The 19,524-nt window shown below is 49.3% G+C and overlaps 2 protein-coding genes across 20 annotated transcripts in view; one reads left to right on the top strand and one right to left on the bottom strand.

The window, feature by feature from the left end:
* TSKS (testis specific serine kinase substrate) overlaps positions 1–13,068 on the top strand; it is a 28,764-nt gene extending 15,696 nt beyond the window's left edge. For 10 of the 12 annotated variants that reach the window (XM_083709433.1, XM_083709429.1, XM_083709432.1 and 7 more), the window contains 7 exons: positions 3,123–3,206; positions 4,411–4,736; positions 4,836–5,021; positions 6,939–7,097; positions 8,445–8,580; positions 11,241–11,365; positions 12,870–13,068. In XM_083709433.1, the coding sequence (XP_083565559.1) occupies positions 3,123–3,206; positions 4,411–4,736; positions 4,836–5,021; positions 6,939–7,097; positions 8,445–8,580; positions 11,241–11,365; positions 12,870–13,044 (1,191 nt within the window). In that variant the 3' untranslated portion in view covers positions 13,045–13,068. Of the gene's footprint in view, positions 1–3,122; positions 3,207–4,410; positions 4,737–4,835; positions 5,022–6,938; positions 7,098–8,444; positions 8,581–11,240; positions 11,370–12,869 lie in introns of all 12 variants that reach the window. The other 2 variants (XM_083709436.1, XM_083709428.1) reach the window with 1 other exon arrangement.
* Positions 2,598–19,524, bottom strand: part of CPT1C (carnitine palmitoyltransferase 1C) — a 69,246-nt gene continuing 52,319 nt past the window's right edge. For 4 of the 8 annotated variants that reach the window (XM_083709250.1, XM_083709252.1, XM_083709249.1 and 1 more), the window contains 2 exons: positions 19,224–19,359; positions 17,497–17,999 (listed from right to left, as the gene is read on the bottom strand). In XM_083709250.1, the coding sequence (XP_083565376.1) occupies positions 17,512–17,999; positions 19,224–19,359 (624 nt within the window). In that variant the 3' untranslated portion in view covers positions 17,497–17,511. Of the gene's footprint in view, positions 2,612–15,309; positions 16,241–17,496; positions 18,000–18,344; positions 18,438–19,223; positions 19,360–19,524 lie in introns of those variants that run through there. The other 4 variants (XM_083709253.1, XM_083709254.1, XM_083709255.1 and 1 more) reach the window with 2 other exon arrangements.

The raw sequence follows: 19,524 nt of genomic DNA, 5'->3' as shown, positions 1-19,524 counted from the left end.
CCCTTGGCCAGTAAAGTGAGATGAGTACCGCAACCCCAGAGTCGTTGGCGACTGGACTTAACAGTCAGGGGTCCTTTACCTTTTTTTTTTATTAGCCACTTGCGACCAAGTGAAAATGCCCAGGCACCAGGATGGTGCCTGAAATCTCCACCATTTGGAGGTGTTTTCCTGGGCATCCTTGGATATTGACGGTTTTCATACATACATCCTGTAAAATTCTATCCATTATATTTTAACTGCACAGTCAGAATGAATTTCAGGAACCGAAAAGTCGTATTGTGAGAAATATGACTTTTCAGCCATCTGGCCCCAAAATGGCAACTAGACATTCCATTTTGGCTACTTTAACCCTGGTTTAAGGAGCCATCTGGCCCCTAGCTTATACAGTGGTACCTTGGTTCTCAAACGCCTTGGTGCTCAGACAACTTGGAACCCAAACAGTGCAAAGCAGGAAGTAAGTGTTCCAGTTTGCGAACTTTTTTCGGAAGCCAAACGTGCTCCATTTTGAGTGTTATGCTTCTGTTTTGAGTGCCACACTTCCGTTTTGAGTGTTACACTGAGGTTTGTCTGTTTTTGCTATTTATTTTGCGTTTTTGTTTTTGCGGCTCTTTTTTTGCGGCCCAGTTCAGCTACTGGTCTCGTCGTTAGATAGTAAAATCCATGTTAAATTGCTGTTTTAGGGGTTGTTTTTAAAAGTCTGGAACCGATTAATCCATTTTGCATTACAGTGGTACCTCGGATTAAGTACTTAATTCATTCTGGAGGTCTCTTCTTAACCTGAAACTGTTCTTAACCTGAAGCACCACTTTAGCTAATGGGGCCTCCTGCTGCCGCTGCGCCGCTGGAGCACGATTTCTGTTCTCATCCTGAAGCAAAGTTCTTAACCTGAAGCACTATTTCTGGGTTAGCGGAGTGTGTAACCTGAAGCTTATGTAACCCGAGGTACCACTGTACTTTCTATGGGAAAGCATGCTTTGGTTTTGGAACGCTTTGGTTTTGGAATGGACTTCCGGAACGGATTAAGTTTGAGAACCAAGGTACCACTGTATACCTGAGTTTCTAACACTGCTTCAGGCAGCCCATGCACTGCCTGCTTACTTACTTACAACCAGTTTAAGAAATGGCACTTCCTTTCAGCTTCTTCCTCCTTAGTCTGAATGTTGCCCTTGCAAAACTCAGCAGGGAAGAAGAGGATTTGCTATGCCTGCCTCCGTTTACTCTCAATCGCCAGAGTTTGTGGACGCTAGAGTCAGAGATATAGTTCCTTCTATGCAGAAGAGCAGCAACTTGTTGATGATGTCAGTGGCATTCTGGCTTTCCGGCTCTTGATGAAGACCAGTTCCTCTCCGGCAACAAAGGAGGTGACATTGTCCAGGCCAGGAGAACAGGGTAGCTCCTGCCTCACAAATCTTCCCTCAGATAGCTGGCTTGAAGGCAGTTGATTTGATTGTCTGTGTCATCCAGACCAGTCGTTCTGGATAAATGGTACACAGATTGAGTGATTGAATTATTGTTCTCTTTGTATAATGTGCCAGGTTTTTTTAATGCAGACTTAGCTAGATAAAATGCATAGATTTTGTAATTATTAGTATATACGATTTACAAATTAGTTGATTCCATTTTCTTAATATACACAGTATTGATGTACAGTAAGCCCACAATTTATACACACTTAGCTTGCACGCATTCAGCTTGGCAAATAAATAAAATAAAATAAAATAAAAAGGGGGGCGGAAAGTGGTGGGTGCCTGGGAAAAGATACTTCCGCAGTCCCATCCACCATTGAACCCAATGTGTTTTGACTATACAGTGGTACCTCGGGTTACAGATGCTTCAGGTTAATTCGTTCCAGAGGTCCGTTGTTAACCTGAAACTGTTCTTAACCTGAGGTACCACTTTAGCTAAAGGGGCCTCCCGCTGACACCGCACCGCCCACCCGCAATTTCTGTTCTTATCCTGGGGCAAAGTTCTTAACCCAAGGTACTACTTCCAGGTTAGCAGAGTCTGTAACCCAAAGTGTTTGTAACCTGAGGTACCACTGTAAATAAGTCAGAAATTACCGGTAGATCAGGGGCTGTCAACCAGGTCCCTACTGCCCACTAGTGGGTGTTTCAGGATTCTAGGTGGGCGGTAGGGGGTTCTACAGCACAAGCTGAATCCTCCTTCCATCGAGCACTGGTGGGCGGCAAGGAAATTTTACCAAGAAAGATGCGTTAGTGAGTGGTAGGTATAAAAAGGTTGACTACCCCTGAATTAAAGGGACGCGGGTGGCGCTGTGGGTTTGTGGGTTAAACCACAGAACCTAGGACTTACCAATCAGAAGGTCAGCGGTTCGAATCCCCGCGACAGGGTGAGCTCTCGTTGCTCGGTCCCTGCTCCTGCGAACCTAGCAGTTCGAAAGTACGTCAAAGTGCAAGTAGATAAATAGGTACTGTTCCGGCGGGAAGGTAAACGGTGCTGCTCTGGTTCGCCAGAAGCAGCTCAGTCATGCTGGTCACATGACCCGGAAGCTGTACGCCGGCTCCCTCGGCTAATAAAGAGAGATGAGCGCCGCAACCCCAGAATTGGCCACGACTGGATCTAATGGTCAGCGGTCCCTTTACCTTTACCCCTGGATTAGATCATTATAACAAAAGGCGGAAAAAACCCTATGGAAAATCGTATATAAAAATTTTCCTGCTCTCTGGTGCCCTCTGGTGTTGCATATTTATAGTACATTCAAATCATTGTTTCTTTACTAATGTAGCTGAGTCCATAATCTCCAGCTGGTGAGGGGCAAGAGAGAGAAATCCATGCTCCTTTCAGCTCACCTTTCCAAAGTGTCTCCAGCTACTCTTTTTCTGACGCTGTTGCCCCAACTTACGTGACAAAGCAGATACTAAGCAGACCTGACTGACAAGGACCGTTTCTTCAACAGAGAAACCGGTGTGAACATTTCAGCAGTCCCCTTTTCTGCAGGCATTGCATCTTACAGCTATAAGGTCACAGGCTTGGAGGCGACCCCAAAGGAACATTTAGTCGAACCTTATTCTCCGCACTCAATGAAGAACCATGTTAGCTCACTCTGTTCCCTTTCCTGTTAGTGGGCTAGTGTTTGAATCTCTTGCGATCTTTTCCCCTAGGAGAGCTGCCGGAAGGTCTCAAAATCAGTAGAGGATGCTGAAATCAAGACCAATGTGCTCAAGAAGAACTCGGTGCTGCTGGAGGTGAGGGGGATGCCAGGAGGTCCTAGAATAAACTGAGGACCAGGCTACATTTTGCATGCCAGGCTCATAAGAATTGCCTATATGTGTGTCACAGGGCCAACCTGTAAGATCAGGTCATTTTTATTAAGAAAAAAAAATACAAGGAGGCTCATAGAGGCCGTTTTCTATGTCCCCCATCCCAGAGAGGTTCGGAGGGTGGCAACAAGAGAACAGCTGTTTTTGGGGTGGCTCCTCGACTGGAATGCTCTCCCCAAAGAGGCTTGGCTGACGCCATCATTTCATGTCTTTAGGTACTAGGCAAAAACATTCCTCTTTACCCAGACCTATGGCTAATAAATAATCTATGGCCTGTGAAAGTGTGGGGGTGGGGGTGGGGGAGGATAACTATTTTTTGATTAGGCTGTCTGTCAATATGCTTTTTATTATGCTTTTATCACTGACGTTCTGTGATGTGTTTTTAATGTTGTACACCCTCTTGGGATCTTTTGCTAAAGGGCAGTATATAAATTTATTATTATTATTATTATTATACATTAGGGTTGCCATATTTCAAAAGTGAAAATCTGGACACAAAAGTTATTGAGTGTGTGTGTGTTTGTTTTTTAGCCAAAGTTGTTGCAGGGTTTTTTTTGCCCAAAGTGGTTGAGCATTTTTTTGCCAAAAAAAAAATCCCAGACATTCCAGCGATTTCAGCCCAGACTCCGCTTAAGAGGGCCGAATACTGGCTACGTCCAGAAAATTCTGGACGTATTGCAACCATATTACACATGAATTTTATTTCCTTGCAAACTAACAAATGAATAGATAGATAGATAATTTATTACGGTCAGAGACCAGCTTATAGAGCACACTTGGGGGCACAATCCCAGAAGGGAAACAAACATTTAAAACAATGTGCAACAATAAATGTAAAATTTATAAATGTGATATGCCTATAGACACTTGAACTTTAAGATAAGCTACCGGAGAGAGATGACCCAGAGTCACCCATGGAACCAAGTTTGGGGATTTTCTTAACGAACTAGTTTGGGTTTGGGGATGGTTTGCGCCTACAGTTCTGTACACAGAATCTGGCGACCGTCCGGGTCATCTTATGATCTTTGCCTAACAGGAAAAGGTCGAATTTTTAACAAATGAATAAATGAGCCAAGCAACAAACAAGCGTCATTTCCCCCCCTGTTCCCCAAACGCGGCCTCCATTTAGGAGAAGCTGCGTTTCTTGCAGCGGCAGGTGCAAGCAGAGGACCTGGGTCGGCAGGAGCGAGAGTGGCAGGAGCTGGAGCAGCGGATGGCGTCCGGGGTCTCCAAGCAGCTCCTCGACTTGGTGGGCGGCGCAGCAGCCTCGCCCCTGAGAGCCCCCAGCCTGGAGGAGGGTGACCTGCAGCGGGCCACTGCCGCCATCCTGGCGTCCATCAACAGCCTGCGAGGAGCGCTGGAGAGCGGCCAGCCACGAGCAGGACCAGGGGACGAGGGGGGCGCCGACGGAAAGCTAAACACAGCCGCCACCTTGGCATGCGTGGAAGAGATCAGGTATCGAGCAGGAGTGGGGAAGGGGGCGCCTTGTTTGATAGAGCCCTCCCTGCCTCTCAACACGGCTATCTTTTTTTCTTCTCGCTTCCCACGTTTTAGGAAATGTGTGCTGGAGCTATCCGGGAGGTCTCAGCGGGATGGGCTGACCCAAAAGGAGGTGCTGCGGTTGCTGGCCCAGCTGGGAGTACGCTTGGAGGGGGTGCTTCCCCAGTGGGAGAGGACGCACCTGGAACACGGCCAGGCGCTCAGGATGCTGCGGGAGGAGCTGGATGAGGTCTCTGCCACGTACGTGTCGTTCCCGAGCCAAATCAAGGCCCCCTTTCTCAAAGGACCTCTGGCCCACAGGACAAAAGGTGGCCCTCCGAGGTTCTCTCTCTGGCCCTCACGACTCTCCCTGGGCTAGGATCCCACTCTCCTTGGGCCCCACTCCTCGCTAGACTTCCCAAGTCCTTTGTTTGTTTTAAAAAAATTATTAGATTTTCCACAATAATAGCAAAAGCCACAAAGCAGAATAACACACAAAAGCAGAAAAAAGAAAAGAAAAAAATACATCAATGAATGGGGGGGGGGGAGAGTAACAATAAACAGATAAACAATAACCAACAAACTTAATTCTTTACAAATCCAACCTTTTAAACATCTTGGTTGACTTCCTCTAGTCCCTCCCTTCTTAGTTTCCTTGTAGTTGAAAGTAACAGCTTTCCAATATCATTATTGAACTAAAACAATTCCCAATTATAGTCCATCTTATTCACATTTCTTAATATTCTAAATCCCATTTATTTAAAACTTAGTTTAATCCTAGGCCTATCTGTTTCTTTCAAGTAATTTCTAATTTTTTATATTACAATATTTATTCAAATACCGTATTTTTCGCTCTATAAGACGCACCAGACCATAGTCCTTAAATTTCCTCCAGTCCTCTTGAAACTCCTCTTCTTTCTGGTCGCAGATTCTTCCAGTCAGGTCAGCTAGCTCCAAAAAGTCCATCATCTTCATCTGCCAATCTTCCACTGTTGGTAGTTCTTGTGTTTTCCAATTTTTAGCAAGTAATATTTGGGTGGTCGTTGCCCTCTGGCCAGCTAAGAAGTGCCTTTGCGTTGTTGGTAATGCCCAAATGGAGACGGGAATGAGCACGTAGCCGCCTTCATGCTGTTTGTGTGGCTGGAATGTTGCCTCATGTACCAAGGCAACCATTACTCCGCCCACTAGGGCAGGGGTAGGCAGCCTAAGGCCTGGGAGCCGGATCCAGGCCAATCGCCTTCTCAATCTAGGCCGCGAATGGTCTGGGAATCAGCATGTTTTTACATGAGTAGAATGTGTCCTGTTATTTAAAATGCATCTCTGGGTTATTTGTGGGGCCTGCCTGGTGTTTTTACATGAGTAGAATGTGTCCTCTTATTTAAAATGCATCTCTGAGTTATTTGTGGGGTACAGGAATTCGTTCATTTTCCCCCCAAAAATATAATCCGGCCCACCACATGGTCTGAGGGACGTTGGACCAGCCCAGGGCTGAAAAAGGTTGCTGACCTCTGGGCTAGGGTCTCTGGCCCTTCCTCACCACGGGGATGTGATTCCTGGATGCTGGTCCACAAGGGAGTACAGTCAGTGCCGGATTTACGTATAAGCTAAACAAGCTATAGCTTAGGGCCCCACTCTCTTGGGGGCCCCAGAAAAAATTAAAGGGGAAAAACTGGACATACATTTCCAAAATATAAGGTAAAGGTAAAGGGACCCCTGACCATTAGGTCCAGTCATGGTCAACTCTGGGGTTGCGGCGCTCATCTCGTTTTATCGGCCGAGGGAGCCGGCGTACAGCTTCCAGGTCATGTGGCCAGCATGACTAAGCCGCTTCTGGCGAACCAGAGCAGTGCACGGAAACGCCATTTACCTTCCCTATTTATCTACTTGCACTTTGACGTGCTTTCGAACTGCTAGGTTGGCAGGAGCAGGGACCGAGCAACGGGAGCTCACGGGGATTCGAACCGCCGACCTTCTGATCGTCAAGTCCTAGGCTCTGTGGTTTAACCCACAGCGCCACCCGCGTCCCAAAATATAAGATAAAAAACAAATAAAATAAAACCTACATACAGCAGCAACAGTGTTTTGTGTTGTGTAGGCTCCTATGATGTAAGTCATGGGCCCCGCCTGCTAGCCTGCTCCCTAAAATATCACCGGTTTCCCCCTATCTTCCTCTTCCAGGGCCAAGCGGACGTCTGTGTCTCTCACCCAGCTCCGCGCTGACCTGGATGGCCTGTGGCAAGTGAAGTCGCTCATGGAGGATGTGTCAAGGCACCTCTCAGCACTCAAGCCCCTGGAGACACCCGACAGGCACCCTGCTAGCTGTGCCAGATGTTCCAGGTGCCGGCTTCAGAGACACACAAGGGTGGGGGAATGAAAGCCGAGCCAGGAGCAAGGATGCCGAACCTGGGATAAGTGCGGGCAGGAGGCTGGGCACAGCACATTGGTGGAAGGGCTCCAAGACCATTCATCAGCCTTTCTCACCTGTGGGTCCCCGGATGTTGTTGAACTACAACTCCCATCACCCCTAGCTAGCAAGGCCAGAGCTCAGGGGTGATGGGAGTTGTAGTCCAACAACATCTGGGGACCCACAGGTTGAGAACCGCTGGTTCAAATGATATAGCGGTGGCAGACTCTCACCATTTAGAAATCCCTGCACACGCATGTTATACGTTGGAGCAGCGTAACGGCAGGGCCACAAACACGCTCAGTATCACAAGATCACTGGAAATTCAAGGAAGAGATGGGGGCAATATAGTACACAAGCTTGCTTCCGTTTCTTCACAAAAATAATGAACCAACAAACCTCCAGTCTTCCTGGTATTGGTATGTATGTTTGGAAGTACTAAGAGGAGACCAAACCACTGTGCCTTAAGCGGCTGATTATTTCCCTGGTCTGTGCTTCTAGAGATAGGAAGAGCTTTGCTAGATCAGACCAGTGGACCGCCCAGTCCTGCAGCCACAATGCAGTGGCTAAACAGATGGCGGTGGGAAGGTTGCAATCAGGACCGCAGCGCAACAGCACTCTCCCCATTTGCTGTTCCCAGCAATAATAATAATAATAATAATAATAATAATAATAATAATACTTTATTATTTGTACCCTGCCCATCTGGCTGGGTTTCCCCAGCCACTCTGGGTAGCTTCCAACAGATATTAAAAATACATTAAAACATCAATCATTAAAAACTTCCCTAAACAGAGTTGCGACTGATATCCAAAGGCAACCTATAACCGCCACAACCTTATCCTCCCTGAGCGGGCCTGTACCCATCTAATCAGCCTGCATAGCTCAGTGGGCTAGAGCGTGGTGCTGATAACGCCAAGGTTGCAGGTTCGATTCCCCATATGGGACATCTGCATATTCCTGCATTGCAGGGCGTTGGGCTATAGACGAACCTCAGGGTCCCTTCCAATTCTACGATTCTATGAGTCCATAACTGGTTTTCAGAAGCGTTGAAGCCTCCAACCATCTTGGCTGGTAGATGTCGATAGCCACCACCATGCAGTTTGTCTTAACCATCTTTTAAAGCCATCTAGATCTGTGGCCATGACTGCCTTCCCCCCTTTTTTTTAAACCTAAGCAGGCAGAGATCCTTCAGGGAGCGCAGGATAGGAGAAGGGAAGGAGCTCCCGACCTCTTGTCCTTGCATGAACCCTGCTCCATCTTTTCTCTCCCGGCCACAGCTACAGCTTTGTGAACACGGACGCGCTGAGACAGATGGTCGAGCATGCCATGGCGCCCGTCCTGGAAGAGCTGAAGCAGAGGGCGGTCCCCCCGGGCCCATGCCCCAGCTGCCAGCGCTTGCAGAAGAAGATAATGGTACCGTGATCCCTCTGCACCCCCCACCCCACCCCCAATAAAAAGATTCCAGAGTGCAGCCTTGCTGGAGCATTCTTCTGCCCTGGGGCCAGATAAGATGGCCCTGGACCTCCAGAGACCTGGGCTCAGGTAGATCCCTCCCCCCTCGGTGGTGGGCTCACTCCCCAGAAAGCTGCCTTACATACGAGCCCAGTATCGTCAACTCAGACGGGCAGCAGCTCTCCCAAGGTCTCTGGGCAAAAAGGTCTTTCCCCCATCCTGATTTACCTGGGATGCCCTGAACTAACAAGAGTTTGCGATTGAAGCCAGGGCCATCTGCCTATGAAAAAGGCTATCTCCTCCAGGGCTGGGCCTACTCTCGTAGCCTGTAGGGCTAATGCTTTTCCTTACTGGGCGACTGCCTCCCTTGCTGCATCACTCTCTTTCGCGTTTTTCTCTGGTTTCCATAGAAATAATAGTGGCCTTACATTGTACAAAAAGGAGGATATTCATTCCAGCAGGGGAAAGGGGTGGGAATTAAAACAAAGGAAAAGTATCGACTTCTCACCCCTTAAAATTCCAGGGTTTGGGGTGTGTGAGATGAACTTACCGTATTTTTTGCTCTATAAGACTCACTTTTTCCCTCCTAAAAAGTAAGGGGAAATGTGTGTGCATCTTATGGAGTGAATGCAGGCTGCGCAGCTATCCCAGAAGCCAGAACAGCAAGAGGGATTGCTGCTTTCACTGCACAGCAATCCCTCTTGCTGTTCTGGCTTCTGAGATTCAGAATATATTTTTTTTTCTTGTTTTCCTCCTCCAAAAACTAGGTGCGTCTTGTGGTCTGGTGCATCTTATAGAGCGAAAAATACAGTGCATTTATATTTTGGAAATGTTTCATTCCCTGGCCATATACCCTTCTTTCTGTGTGCAAACTTCAGGTTTTCTGGAAAGCAAAGCTGGGATCTCTTTATAGAAGGGTGTGTTTGTGTACGTATACCCCCAGCAGTTGCACCTAGAGTGCTCTTCTGGAAGTTGAATAATGGGTGCCTGAAACAAAGAGAAATGTAGCTCTGCCGTCTGTAGTTTTGGACTATAACTCCCATCATCCCCAGCCAGCCTAAGGGAGAGAGCGTTTTTGTTTCCCTTCCATCAATAGGTGTCAAGCCAGTGAAATTGCCAAGCGCTGGTGGCACAGCCATAGGGCAAGGGGCTGGCTAGCCTGTTGCCTTCTGGATGATACTGAGCTACTGTCTCCCTTCATCCTCAGCCACTGGCTGCGCTGGATGAAGCCAATGGGGAATTGTACCTTTTTGTGCAATTGCTGGAGGTCACAGGCCGGCCACCCCCTGCCTGTAGGGCTTGAATTGGGAAGGTGCTAAATTCTCGCTCAGCCTTGACAATCAGAAAGTGGCATTTAGCAGCTCAATTTTCCAGCCAGATCTTTTACAAGGTGGCTCCAAGCATCAAACAAATGCATCGAGGCTGCAGCCTGATTCTTACTTACCTGGGAGGAAGCCCTACTGGGACCTCGCAGTGGACCTGTATAGCAAGGTGTGCCATTGGGCTATCTATGGGAGCAGTCGGTATAAAAATATTTAAACAATTTTTACAACAGAGGGAGGCGAACTGAGGGGCCTTTTAAAAAAACCTCTGACATCACAGTGGGAGATGCATAGGAGCAATAAAAAAGGAAGTGGTTTTAAAAATAAAATAAATAGAATGCAAGGGGCTTTTTTGGGGGGTGAAGAGGTGGGGTAGGGGTAGTTTTTAGGTGGCCACCAAAATCTTTTTCGGGGGCACCTGTCACCTGTGGCTTTGCCACCTGTTTTAAAGAACAGTGTTTCGTTTTAGCCCTTATTAGCGCCTTTTGGGGTTCCCAACCCCCCCCCCCCCAGCACAGCTTTTTCACGTTGCTCCTTTTCGGCTGCAGCGCATTACCCTGGCTGCACCAGAGATGGAGGCCTCTGTGGTTGCCATGGGTGCCTCTCGCCCATGCTGCTAGCCCCCTTGAAGGAAGCAGGCCCACACAGCCTTCCTTAAAATAACCTGAGCCATGCGCTCGGTGCTCAACACAAGCTAGTATCTGCCCTGGGAGGCGGCGCCTGGGCCCACATTCTCAGCAGCACATACCTGGCTGCTGAAAAAACATGCAAAATGTCTTTTGCAGCAAATACCAAACTTACTTCTGCCCCTCGTTTATGGCCGAATGAGACAGGTGGCAGAGCTTGCTAGACCAGCAGCCCCTAGCTGTAGCTAGCAGCTGCATCTTTTGATACCAAATTATCTTGGTCGGCAACCTTTTGAGATATCAGCTGCTACCTTGCAGTATCTTCTGGCCCTGTGCACCTGGTTTTCTCATCCTCAGCTGGCATCCCATTGCTTTAGGATCATGCACAGCCACCAGGGGGCGCTGGAGGAACATGAGAGGCTCAGTAAACTTCCCACTGAAATACCTCTGCCGTTTCCAAGTGGACCCCTGTCCTATCACCATCTCCTAACAGCCGAAGCATAGCAAGCTGGTATGGCTCGCCAAATCGACAGCCGTAGTTGGTGGTGACCGCCGGCAGCCCTAAATTGCTGGCTTGCCCCTACCCTGGTTGGGTGATGGCTCTGTAGTCCTTCCTTCTCTCTCTCTCTCTCTCTTTTACCCACCTCCAATTGCTCTGGTCACTGGGAGGCAGGATCTGGAACACACGGCTGTGGACACTCGCGCACGAGCAAACGCCCTGAGTTCGAATGTACGCCTGGCCCAGGATGATGCCCTGAGAGCCAAGAACTATCTGGAGCGGGCCAAGATCGCCACGGAGTGAGTAAGCAAGGGGGGGAGCTCTACAGACAGTGCCAGCTCTGCCTTGCACATTCTATAGACCCATGGAACTCCCTGATCCTGGAGCCAAACCCTTGCAAAATTCCTCCTCCACCATGATGAAGGTGTCTCGGCCCAGTATTCCTGAAGCAGCATCTCCACCCCCATTATTCAGTCTGGACACTGAGGTCCAGCTCCAAGGGCGGTTCCCTCACTGCGAGAAGTGAGGTTACAGGGAACCAGGCAGAGGGCCTTCTCGGTAGTGGCGCCCACCCTGTGGAACGGCCTCCCATCAGATGTCAAGGAAATAAACAACTAACTTATTTTCAGAAGACATCTGAAGGCAGTCCTGTTTAGGGAAGTTTTTAGTGTCTGATGTTTTATCGTGTTTTTAATATTCTGTTGGGAGCTGCCCAGAGCGGCTGGGGAAACCCAGCCAGATAGGCGGGGTAAAAATAATAATAATAAATTATTATTATTATTATTATTATTACTACTATCATCATCATCATCCAAGGGTAAATGCATTAATTAGGGCTATCAGCTGATTGAAGACATTTTAACCGACTAACCAAATGAGTTTTACTTAATGATAAATTAAATTTGCATGCAGCTAAACCTAACTTGGTGGGTGGTTAACACACAAAAAAATTCCTTCCAGTAGCACCTTAAAGACCAACTAAGTTAGTTCTTGGTATGAGCTTTCGTGTGCATGCACACTTCTTCAGATACCAATCTGAAGAAGTGTGCATGCACACGAAAGCTCATACCAAGAACTAACTTAGTTGGTCTTTAAGGTGCTACTGGAAGGAATTTTTTTTGTTTTGACTATGGCAGACCAACACGGCTACCTATCTGTAACTGGAACTATTGGTGGGTGGTTGTTTAAGATAATGCTTAGCTTTCCACATAGGCCACACCCACTCAAAATTTAAAGTGCACAGATGCTTGCACAGAATCCCAGGAGCTTTCGTTTACTCCTCACAGGGCGACGGTTCCCAGGATTCCTTGGGGTCGAGTGCTTTCAATGTGCTCTTCCCATCAGCTGAGTTGGGAAAGCCAAACCACAGAGTGGCCGCCTGAGTCAGCGCTCGTGGTTCGTTCTCGCCAAAGAAACCACCGCTGGGATACTGAAAAGCAAACCTCGACTTCGGGTTGTGGTTTGTTTAGAAATAAAAGCAAGCCGCAAGTGCCGGTTCGGATGTGATGGTAAAAGCCAGCCACTCTGCGGTTTGTTTCGCTGCTCAGCTAAGGGAAAGGCTGAGCAGGAGAGTTCAGGCTCCCTGCACCAGTGCACAGCAAAACTCATGCATGGTTGCGGTTAAATGACAGGCTCAACTGATGGGGCAGGAGGGACCCAAATAGCTCATGACGGGGTGCTGGTTAGTAAGGCTGCCTATCAGCCGGGATCCGGTGGCAGGGGACACACACAGAATGGCAGGTTGTGGGTCTATAACCCTAATAAGCAGCCATCTCGCATGCTTCTCCCTCTCCTTTCTTGCAGGGATAAAGCCACTGCCCTAGATTACCTCCAGAACAAGCTGAGTTCCCTCCACTCGCAGCTGTCCTTGGTCTCCCAGGAGGGAGGGCCCCAGTCCCCAGCGGCCTCCACCACTTCCTCTGTAAGCCTCGCCAAGCGGAACTCCTGCCCGTCTGAATTAAACCGTGACCCCCAATAAAAGAGAGATGGCTGTGACTTAAAAGCCGTCTACCTCGTCTGTTTGGAAGCCAGGGAGCGGCTCCAGGGGAGGAACCAGAGAGGGGATCTCTTTTGTATTTGCTCCAACGCCGAGCCTGGAGGGAGCCAGCCGAGGAACTGGCTGTAGAATTTAGGGGTGGAATTCAGTGCATCTTTATGATTTGATCATTTGCTGTCAAGCATAAGCATTCCCACTTTCCAAGACAGAGTTGCTCTCCCATCTTTTCCTCCTGCTGGCTTTCTGGGGGTTCTCCCACCCACCCGCTCCCAGCATGAATTTGGGGGAGACACAAGAGTAGCAGGGTGGCGGAAGCCCCGCGGCACCATTGGGATGGGGTTAGTTGAATGTGGCCCTATGTGCTGGGTGCATACATTTTTATTCCAGCAGACCACAGCTCAATGCGGGAGGCAAGGGGATGGATGGATAGCAAGGGAAGTTGTGGGGAGGTGTAGATGCACGGAGCAAGATAAGAGAAGCTGCAGGTGAGGCTTGCATGCTTCAATCTTCCTCTGCTTGCTGCTGCCCTGCTCCAAATCCCCAGCAGCTTTTGCCCTGTGCCTCATTTTCCAACACAGGGAGCGTGCATTTTAAACCCCGCCAGGGGGTCCAGTTGCAGGCAAATGTGGAGTGGTGAATAACTTAACACTCATTGCTTCTCCCTGTCTAATTTGCTCCCTCTGGGAGTGGCTTTTCCTCTTCGAAAAAGAGCATAGCCTGCAATTGCCATCTTTCTCACAATAAGGCTCTGAATTTTGCACAGGATGCAGTTTGCTCCATTCACAGTGTCTGGGGAAGGAGTCGAAATGTGGACCTATTTTCCTTTGCTTGATAAACGTGGCAGAGAGACTCAGCTCTGCACCTGAGCTGGCAAGCAAACATGAGAACCGTCACGCATGCAGTGATAGCAGTCGAGCCAGCAGGTCCCTCTGTAGGAATGGCTTTCCCTACCATTGCCTCCTATGAAGGCAGCAGACCACCTTTTTGAAAGCTGGCTTGGCACATGTGAACCAAGTACAGTTTCACGTGGACGTTGAGAGACCTGAAGGATGTGTTTTGCTACGAACTTGCATTCTCAGAAGGTGAGGCAGTGTGGTGAGGTCCAGTGCAGCCACTTCTCCTGGCAGCTGCAACAGATAGTAAACCTGGGCATTTGGGCACATACGAAGGAGCTGTGTCTAGTTCCAAACACCCAACACACTCATACTTCCAACCTGCTTTGCGCTGTAATTGCACAAGCACAAACACTGCTTCTAAATACCCTTCGCTGCCCGTGAGGGCAGCCTATAAGAAACCAGAATTCCCAAGATTCAGGCAGCATCAGAGGTATATAAAGCACACACCACTTTAATTAGCCCATGGCTTCCCTAAAAAGAGTCCTGGGAACTGTAGTTTGCTAAAAGTGCTAAACATTGTTAGGAGACCCCTGTACTTGGAGAGATCCACTTCTCAGAGCTCCCTGGGAAGAGGGATTGATTGTAAAAGAAAGCACTCTGGGAATTGCAGCTCTTTGAGGAGCATTGGGGTCTTCGTTAACAACTCTCAGCACTCTTAACAAACTACAGTGGTACCTCGGGTTAAGAACTTAATTCGTTCTGGAGGTCCCTTCTTAACCTGAAACTGTTCTTAACCTGAAGCACCACTTTAGCTAATGGGGCCTCCTGCTGCTGCCACTGCGCCATTTCTGTTTTCATTCTGAAGCAAAGTTATTAACCCGAGGGAATATTTCTGGGTTAGCGAAGTCTGTAACCTGAAGCGTCTGTTACCTGAGGTACCACTGTACAGTTCCCAGGATTCTATGTGGGGAAGTCATGGCTGCTTAAAGTAGTGCGATAGAACCTCAAACTCTTCTCACTGAATCACAGCCCTCCCTCTTATGCTCTTCTACTGTAATAAAAGGAACAGGACCCTCGCTTCCTCACCCCATCCTCCCTTATCTTAGGCACTAACATTCCATTTCACATATTGCAGCATCCAAACTTTGCATTGAAAAAAGGCCTTTGGCTTCAAACTAAGCCTAAATTGCAAAACGGAAAGGAATAGTGAGCAGTGTTCTCTTGCGACAGAAGGTGCCACATTCTGCCACACACTTCCCGGAAGTAGAAAATGCTAACTGGGGCAACATGCTGTTTCCCCAGAGCTTGGGCTGCTCTGTCCCTCCTCTTGGCTCACGCCACCCCCCAGCCGCAGCTGACAACCTGCACCGACCCTCACCTCCCAGTTGACAAAAGGCCACACGCGATTCCGTTTTGTAAGATCTCCCGCCCTGTGGTTTTATTCAGGTTTGTGACGCTAGCAAAACGAAACAAAACAAAAAAGACCCACCCGTTGTTCTTCTGCCGCTCCTCGCAACTCAAATTTCCCCAGAGGCGTACAAAACCCTGCAATAAATTAAGACCAACTTTCCCTCCCTGCACCAACTTTGTGGGGATTCCTGGATCCCCAGAATTGGAGGAGAGGGGGTGCCCCTCTAAATATCACCCATCACCCCATCCGCAGTGCCTCAGGGGAACAGAGGGTCAGTGGCAGACACAGGGAAGAATCCTTTGAATGGGAAGTGCTAGAAAGGGGACGCAGCCCAGCTGCTGTGGGTGGAAGTGGTTGGAGCGGGCAAGGAAAAGAGCTTCTTAGCTGCTGGAGAGAAGAAGGGGAAAGGGAACTGCTGCTTCTAAAACACCCTGGGATGGCCACAATGGGAGCACTTAAGATTTCCCAAGAGCCAAACTCTTCTAAGCGAACCACAGTCCTCCATCCACACATGTGCCCTAGAAGAAGCAAGATTTTGCTACCAGCCGCAACCCGTTTTAGACTTCTACCAACCCAAAAGCAGGGAGATGCTGAGCAGAGGGAGAGGGTCGTTTGCCTACGTGGCATCTGGCACAGGGTCCAAATCTCCCAAATCCGAGAACGGAAGAGGGGCGTGCCCGTCCATTGTGCTTGTGGGAATCCTCAGGCAAGCCCGGCCCCTCTTCATCCCCCGCTTCAAAATGTTCCTGCGGATCAGAGGACAGAAAACACACACACACTCCAAAGTGTGTCTGGGGAGCTGGCTGTGTAAATCCCGCTGGCGTTTATTCAGTCACTGGCCACGACCGGCAGGGGAGTTTTTGTCCAGTTGGAAAAGGGCCAAGACGTCCACCATGGCCTTCCGGATGTTAAGTCCAAACCGGTGTGCGTCCTGGAGAAAGAAGCAGGGGAGGGGAGGTGAGATCGGGGAACTTGACACGCCTAAAATATTTCAAAGCCTGAGCTTACTTAAAAAAATGGAAAATCTGGTGTGGAAAGTTTCTTGCTCCGAAAAAGAGCAAGTTGCCCCAGTTATCCTTCCAGATGACTCAAGCAAGTAAGCAGTGGGGAAAACCAAGGGAAGAGTAACCAAGAGTTACTAAGCAATCTTAAGCCGAGGGAGAAATCAGACAGGAGCGAGGCAGCAGTAAACCACACTGAGCAAGTTGGAGTTAACTCTTCATTAGCAAAAACAGGGGTATCAGGCCTAATGAGCACAGCAACTCTTCTTTGATACGTCTTGCCCCCATGAAACAGTTGAAGACAGAAGATCCCACAGCTGCCCAAGTCCCCTCTTCAGGGTTTTCCCCATGCAATCTGAGATTATGCCCATGTGAAGCTAACTCCTCCGCCCTTTTCATGCCTCTACTAGTTCTGGGAGACCGAAGGGGAGGGAGGCTGTTTGCAGCAGGAGGGGGAAGACACCTGGAACTCTTCACCAGCCAGATTCTTCTCCTGCTTCAGCTCTGTCTTCTGATTCTGGACTTCTCTCCGCCACTTGCACAGCTGTCTAAGTCCCCTCCTCTCCAGGGTTTCCCCCCAAGCATTCTGAGACTGCATCTGTGTGCCCAGCCTTTGCTACTCCCACTTCATGCCTCTCCTGATCCTGGGAGACCAAGGGGAAGGGGAGCTAGTTGAAGGAGGAAAAGAAGATACCCATGATTCTTCACCAGCCAGACTCATCTCTGGCTCTTGGCCTCCCTCATCCCACTCTACTTCTGCTTCTGGCTTCTCTCTGCCACAGACTCGCCCTTCTCACTAAGCCCTGTCACCCCTTCAGCTGCTGACTCCTCCTGCTCCCAATCTGCTCCCCTTCTCCCTCTCGCCAATCATTGCTGTCCCACTACCACTCCCCAAACTCTGAACCTTCTTCCCTTGGTGGTTCCCTAGCTGGTTCCTCGCACCATTGCTCCGCAGCCAACCAGTCCGTGACAAAATATTCCCTGAGCCAGTGAATCCCCGCGGACGATACAGGCAGCTTGTAAGAAGCTCACTGCCTACCAAGCCCTGCCTGCAATAATAATAATAATAATAATAATAATAATAATAATAATAATAATAATAATAATAATAATAATTTATTATTTATACCCCGCCCATCCGGCTGGGCCCCCCCAGCCACTCTGGGCGGCTTCCAAAAGAATATTAAAATACTATGATACATCAAACATTAAAAGCATCCCTAAACAGGGCTGCCTTCAGATGTCTTCTAAAAGTCTGGTAGTTGTTGTTCTCTTTGACATCTGGTGGGAGGGCATTCCACAGGGAGGGCGCCACTACCGAGAAGGCCCTCTGCCTGGTTCCCTGAAACTTGACTTCTCGCAGTGAGGGAACCGCCAGAAGGCCCTCGGTGCTGGACCTCAGTGTCCGGGTAGAACGATGGGGGTGGAGACGCTCCTTCAGGTATACTGGACCGAGGCCGTTTAGGGCTTTAAAGGTCAGCACCAACACTTTGAATTGTGCTCGGAAACGTACTGGGAGCCAATGTAGGTCTTTCAAGACCGGTGTTATATGGTCTCGGCGGCCGCTACCTGTCACCAGTCTGGCTGCTGCGTTCTGGATTAGTTGTAGTTTCCGGGTCACCTTCAAAGGTAGCCCCACGTAGAGTGCATTGCAGTAGTCCAAGCGGGAGATAACCAGAGCATGCACCACTCTGGCGAGGCAGTCCACAGGCAGATAGGGCCTCAGCCTGCGTACCAGATGGAGCTGGTACACAGCTGCCCTGGATACAGATTTAACCTGTGCCTCCATGGACAGCTGTGAGTCCAAAATGACTCCCAGGCTGCGCACCTGGTCCTTCAGGGGCACAGGTACCCCATTCAGGACCAGGGAGTCCTCCACACCTGCCCGCCTCCTGTCCCCCAGAAACAGTACTTCTGTCTTGTCAGGATTCAATCTCAATCTGTTAGCCGCCATCCATCCTCCAACCGCCTCCATCCATTGAGGCACCCTAACACCCCAGCATGGCTTATGTGCCCCTCCTGGCACACACTTACCGTCTCCTTGCTGGAGAATTTGCACGACACGTGGAAGTTTATGAGATCTTCGCCCACGATGACGTACGACACACCATAACCATCGTCGTCAACCTGATGGGTGGAGAGAAAGGGAAAAAACAGCCTGAGAAAGAAACTTGGATCCCAGACCTCTGTCCTCTCCCACATCCGACAGAGCAGCATTCTTAGAGGATGCAAGAGAGTGCTGGCTCTCAGACCACCAGCTCTAAGTCACTCGGCCGCCACTTTCCACCCCCACCCTCCAGAGAACCCTGGAGGCCTGAGCTTAATAATAAATAATAATAATAATTTATTATTTATACCTGCCCATCTGGCTGGGTTTCCCCAGCCACTCTGGGCGGATCCCAACATAATATTAAAAACATGATAAAACATCAAACATTGAAAACTTCCCTAAACAGGACTGCCTTCAGATGTCTTCTAAAAGTCAGACAGTTCTTTGTTTCCTTGACATCTGATAGGAGGGCGTTCCACAGGGCGGGTGCCACTACCAAGAAGGCCCTCTCTGCCTGGTTCCCTGTAACCTCACTCCTCACAGGGAGGGAACCGCCAGAAGGCCCTCAGAGCTGGACCTCAGTGTCTGGGCTGAACGATGGGGGTGGAGACGCTCCTTCAGGTATACTGGGCCGAGGCCATTTAGGACTTTAAAGGTCAGCACCAACACTTTGAATTGTGCCCAGAAATGTACTGGAAGCCAATGTAGGTCTTTCAGGACGGGTGTTATGTGGTCTTGGCGGCACTCCCAGTCACCAGTCTAGCTGCTGCATTCTGGATTAATTGTAGTTTCTGGATCACCTTCAAAGGTAGCCCCACATAGAGCGCATTGCAGTAGTCCAAGATAACCAGAGCATGCACCACTCTGGCGAGACAGTCTACTCACCGGTCCAAATCCACCCCCAAAAGAAACATAGTCTGGGTGGTTCTGGAGGTCAAAGAGCTCCATCTGCTGAATGGGAGTCTGGCTGGTGGAGAGTCGCCACGGCTCAGACAGCACCTGGCAGAGGGGAGAAAGGGGCCGAGGATCAAACGGGTGAGGGGCTCTGCCACAATGGGTACCCTCCCCCCTTGCTGCTCCCTGCAGAACCTCTCCCCTCAGTGGAACAGTGGACGCTCAGCTTGTGAACGTGATCCGTGCAGGATGCACGTTCGCAACCCGCAG

The sequence above is a fragment of the Podarcis gaigeae genome, assembly GCF_964106915.1.
Source record: "Podarcis gaigeae genome assembly, chromosome: 13".
NCBI lineage: Eukaryota > Metazoa > Chordata > Lepidosauria > Squamata > Lacertidae > Podarcis > Podarcis gaigeae.
The sequence above is the reverse complement of the archived record's forward strand: the minus strand, read 5'-3'. Positions and strand labels throughout refer to the sequence as shown.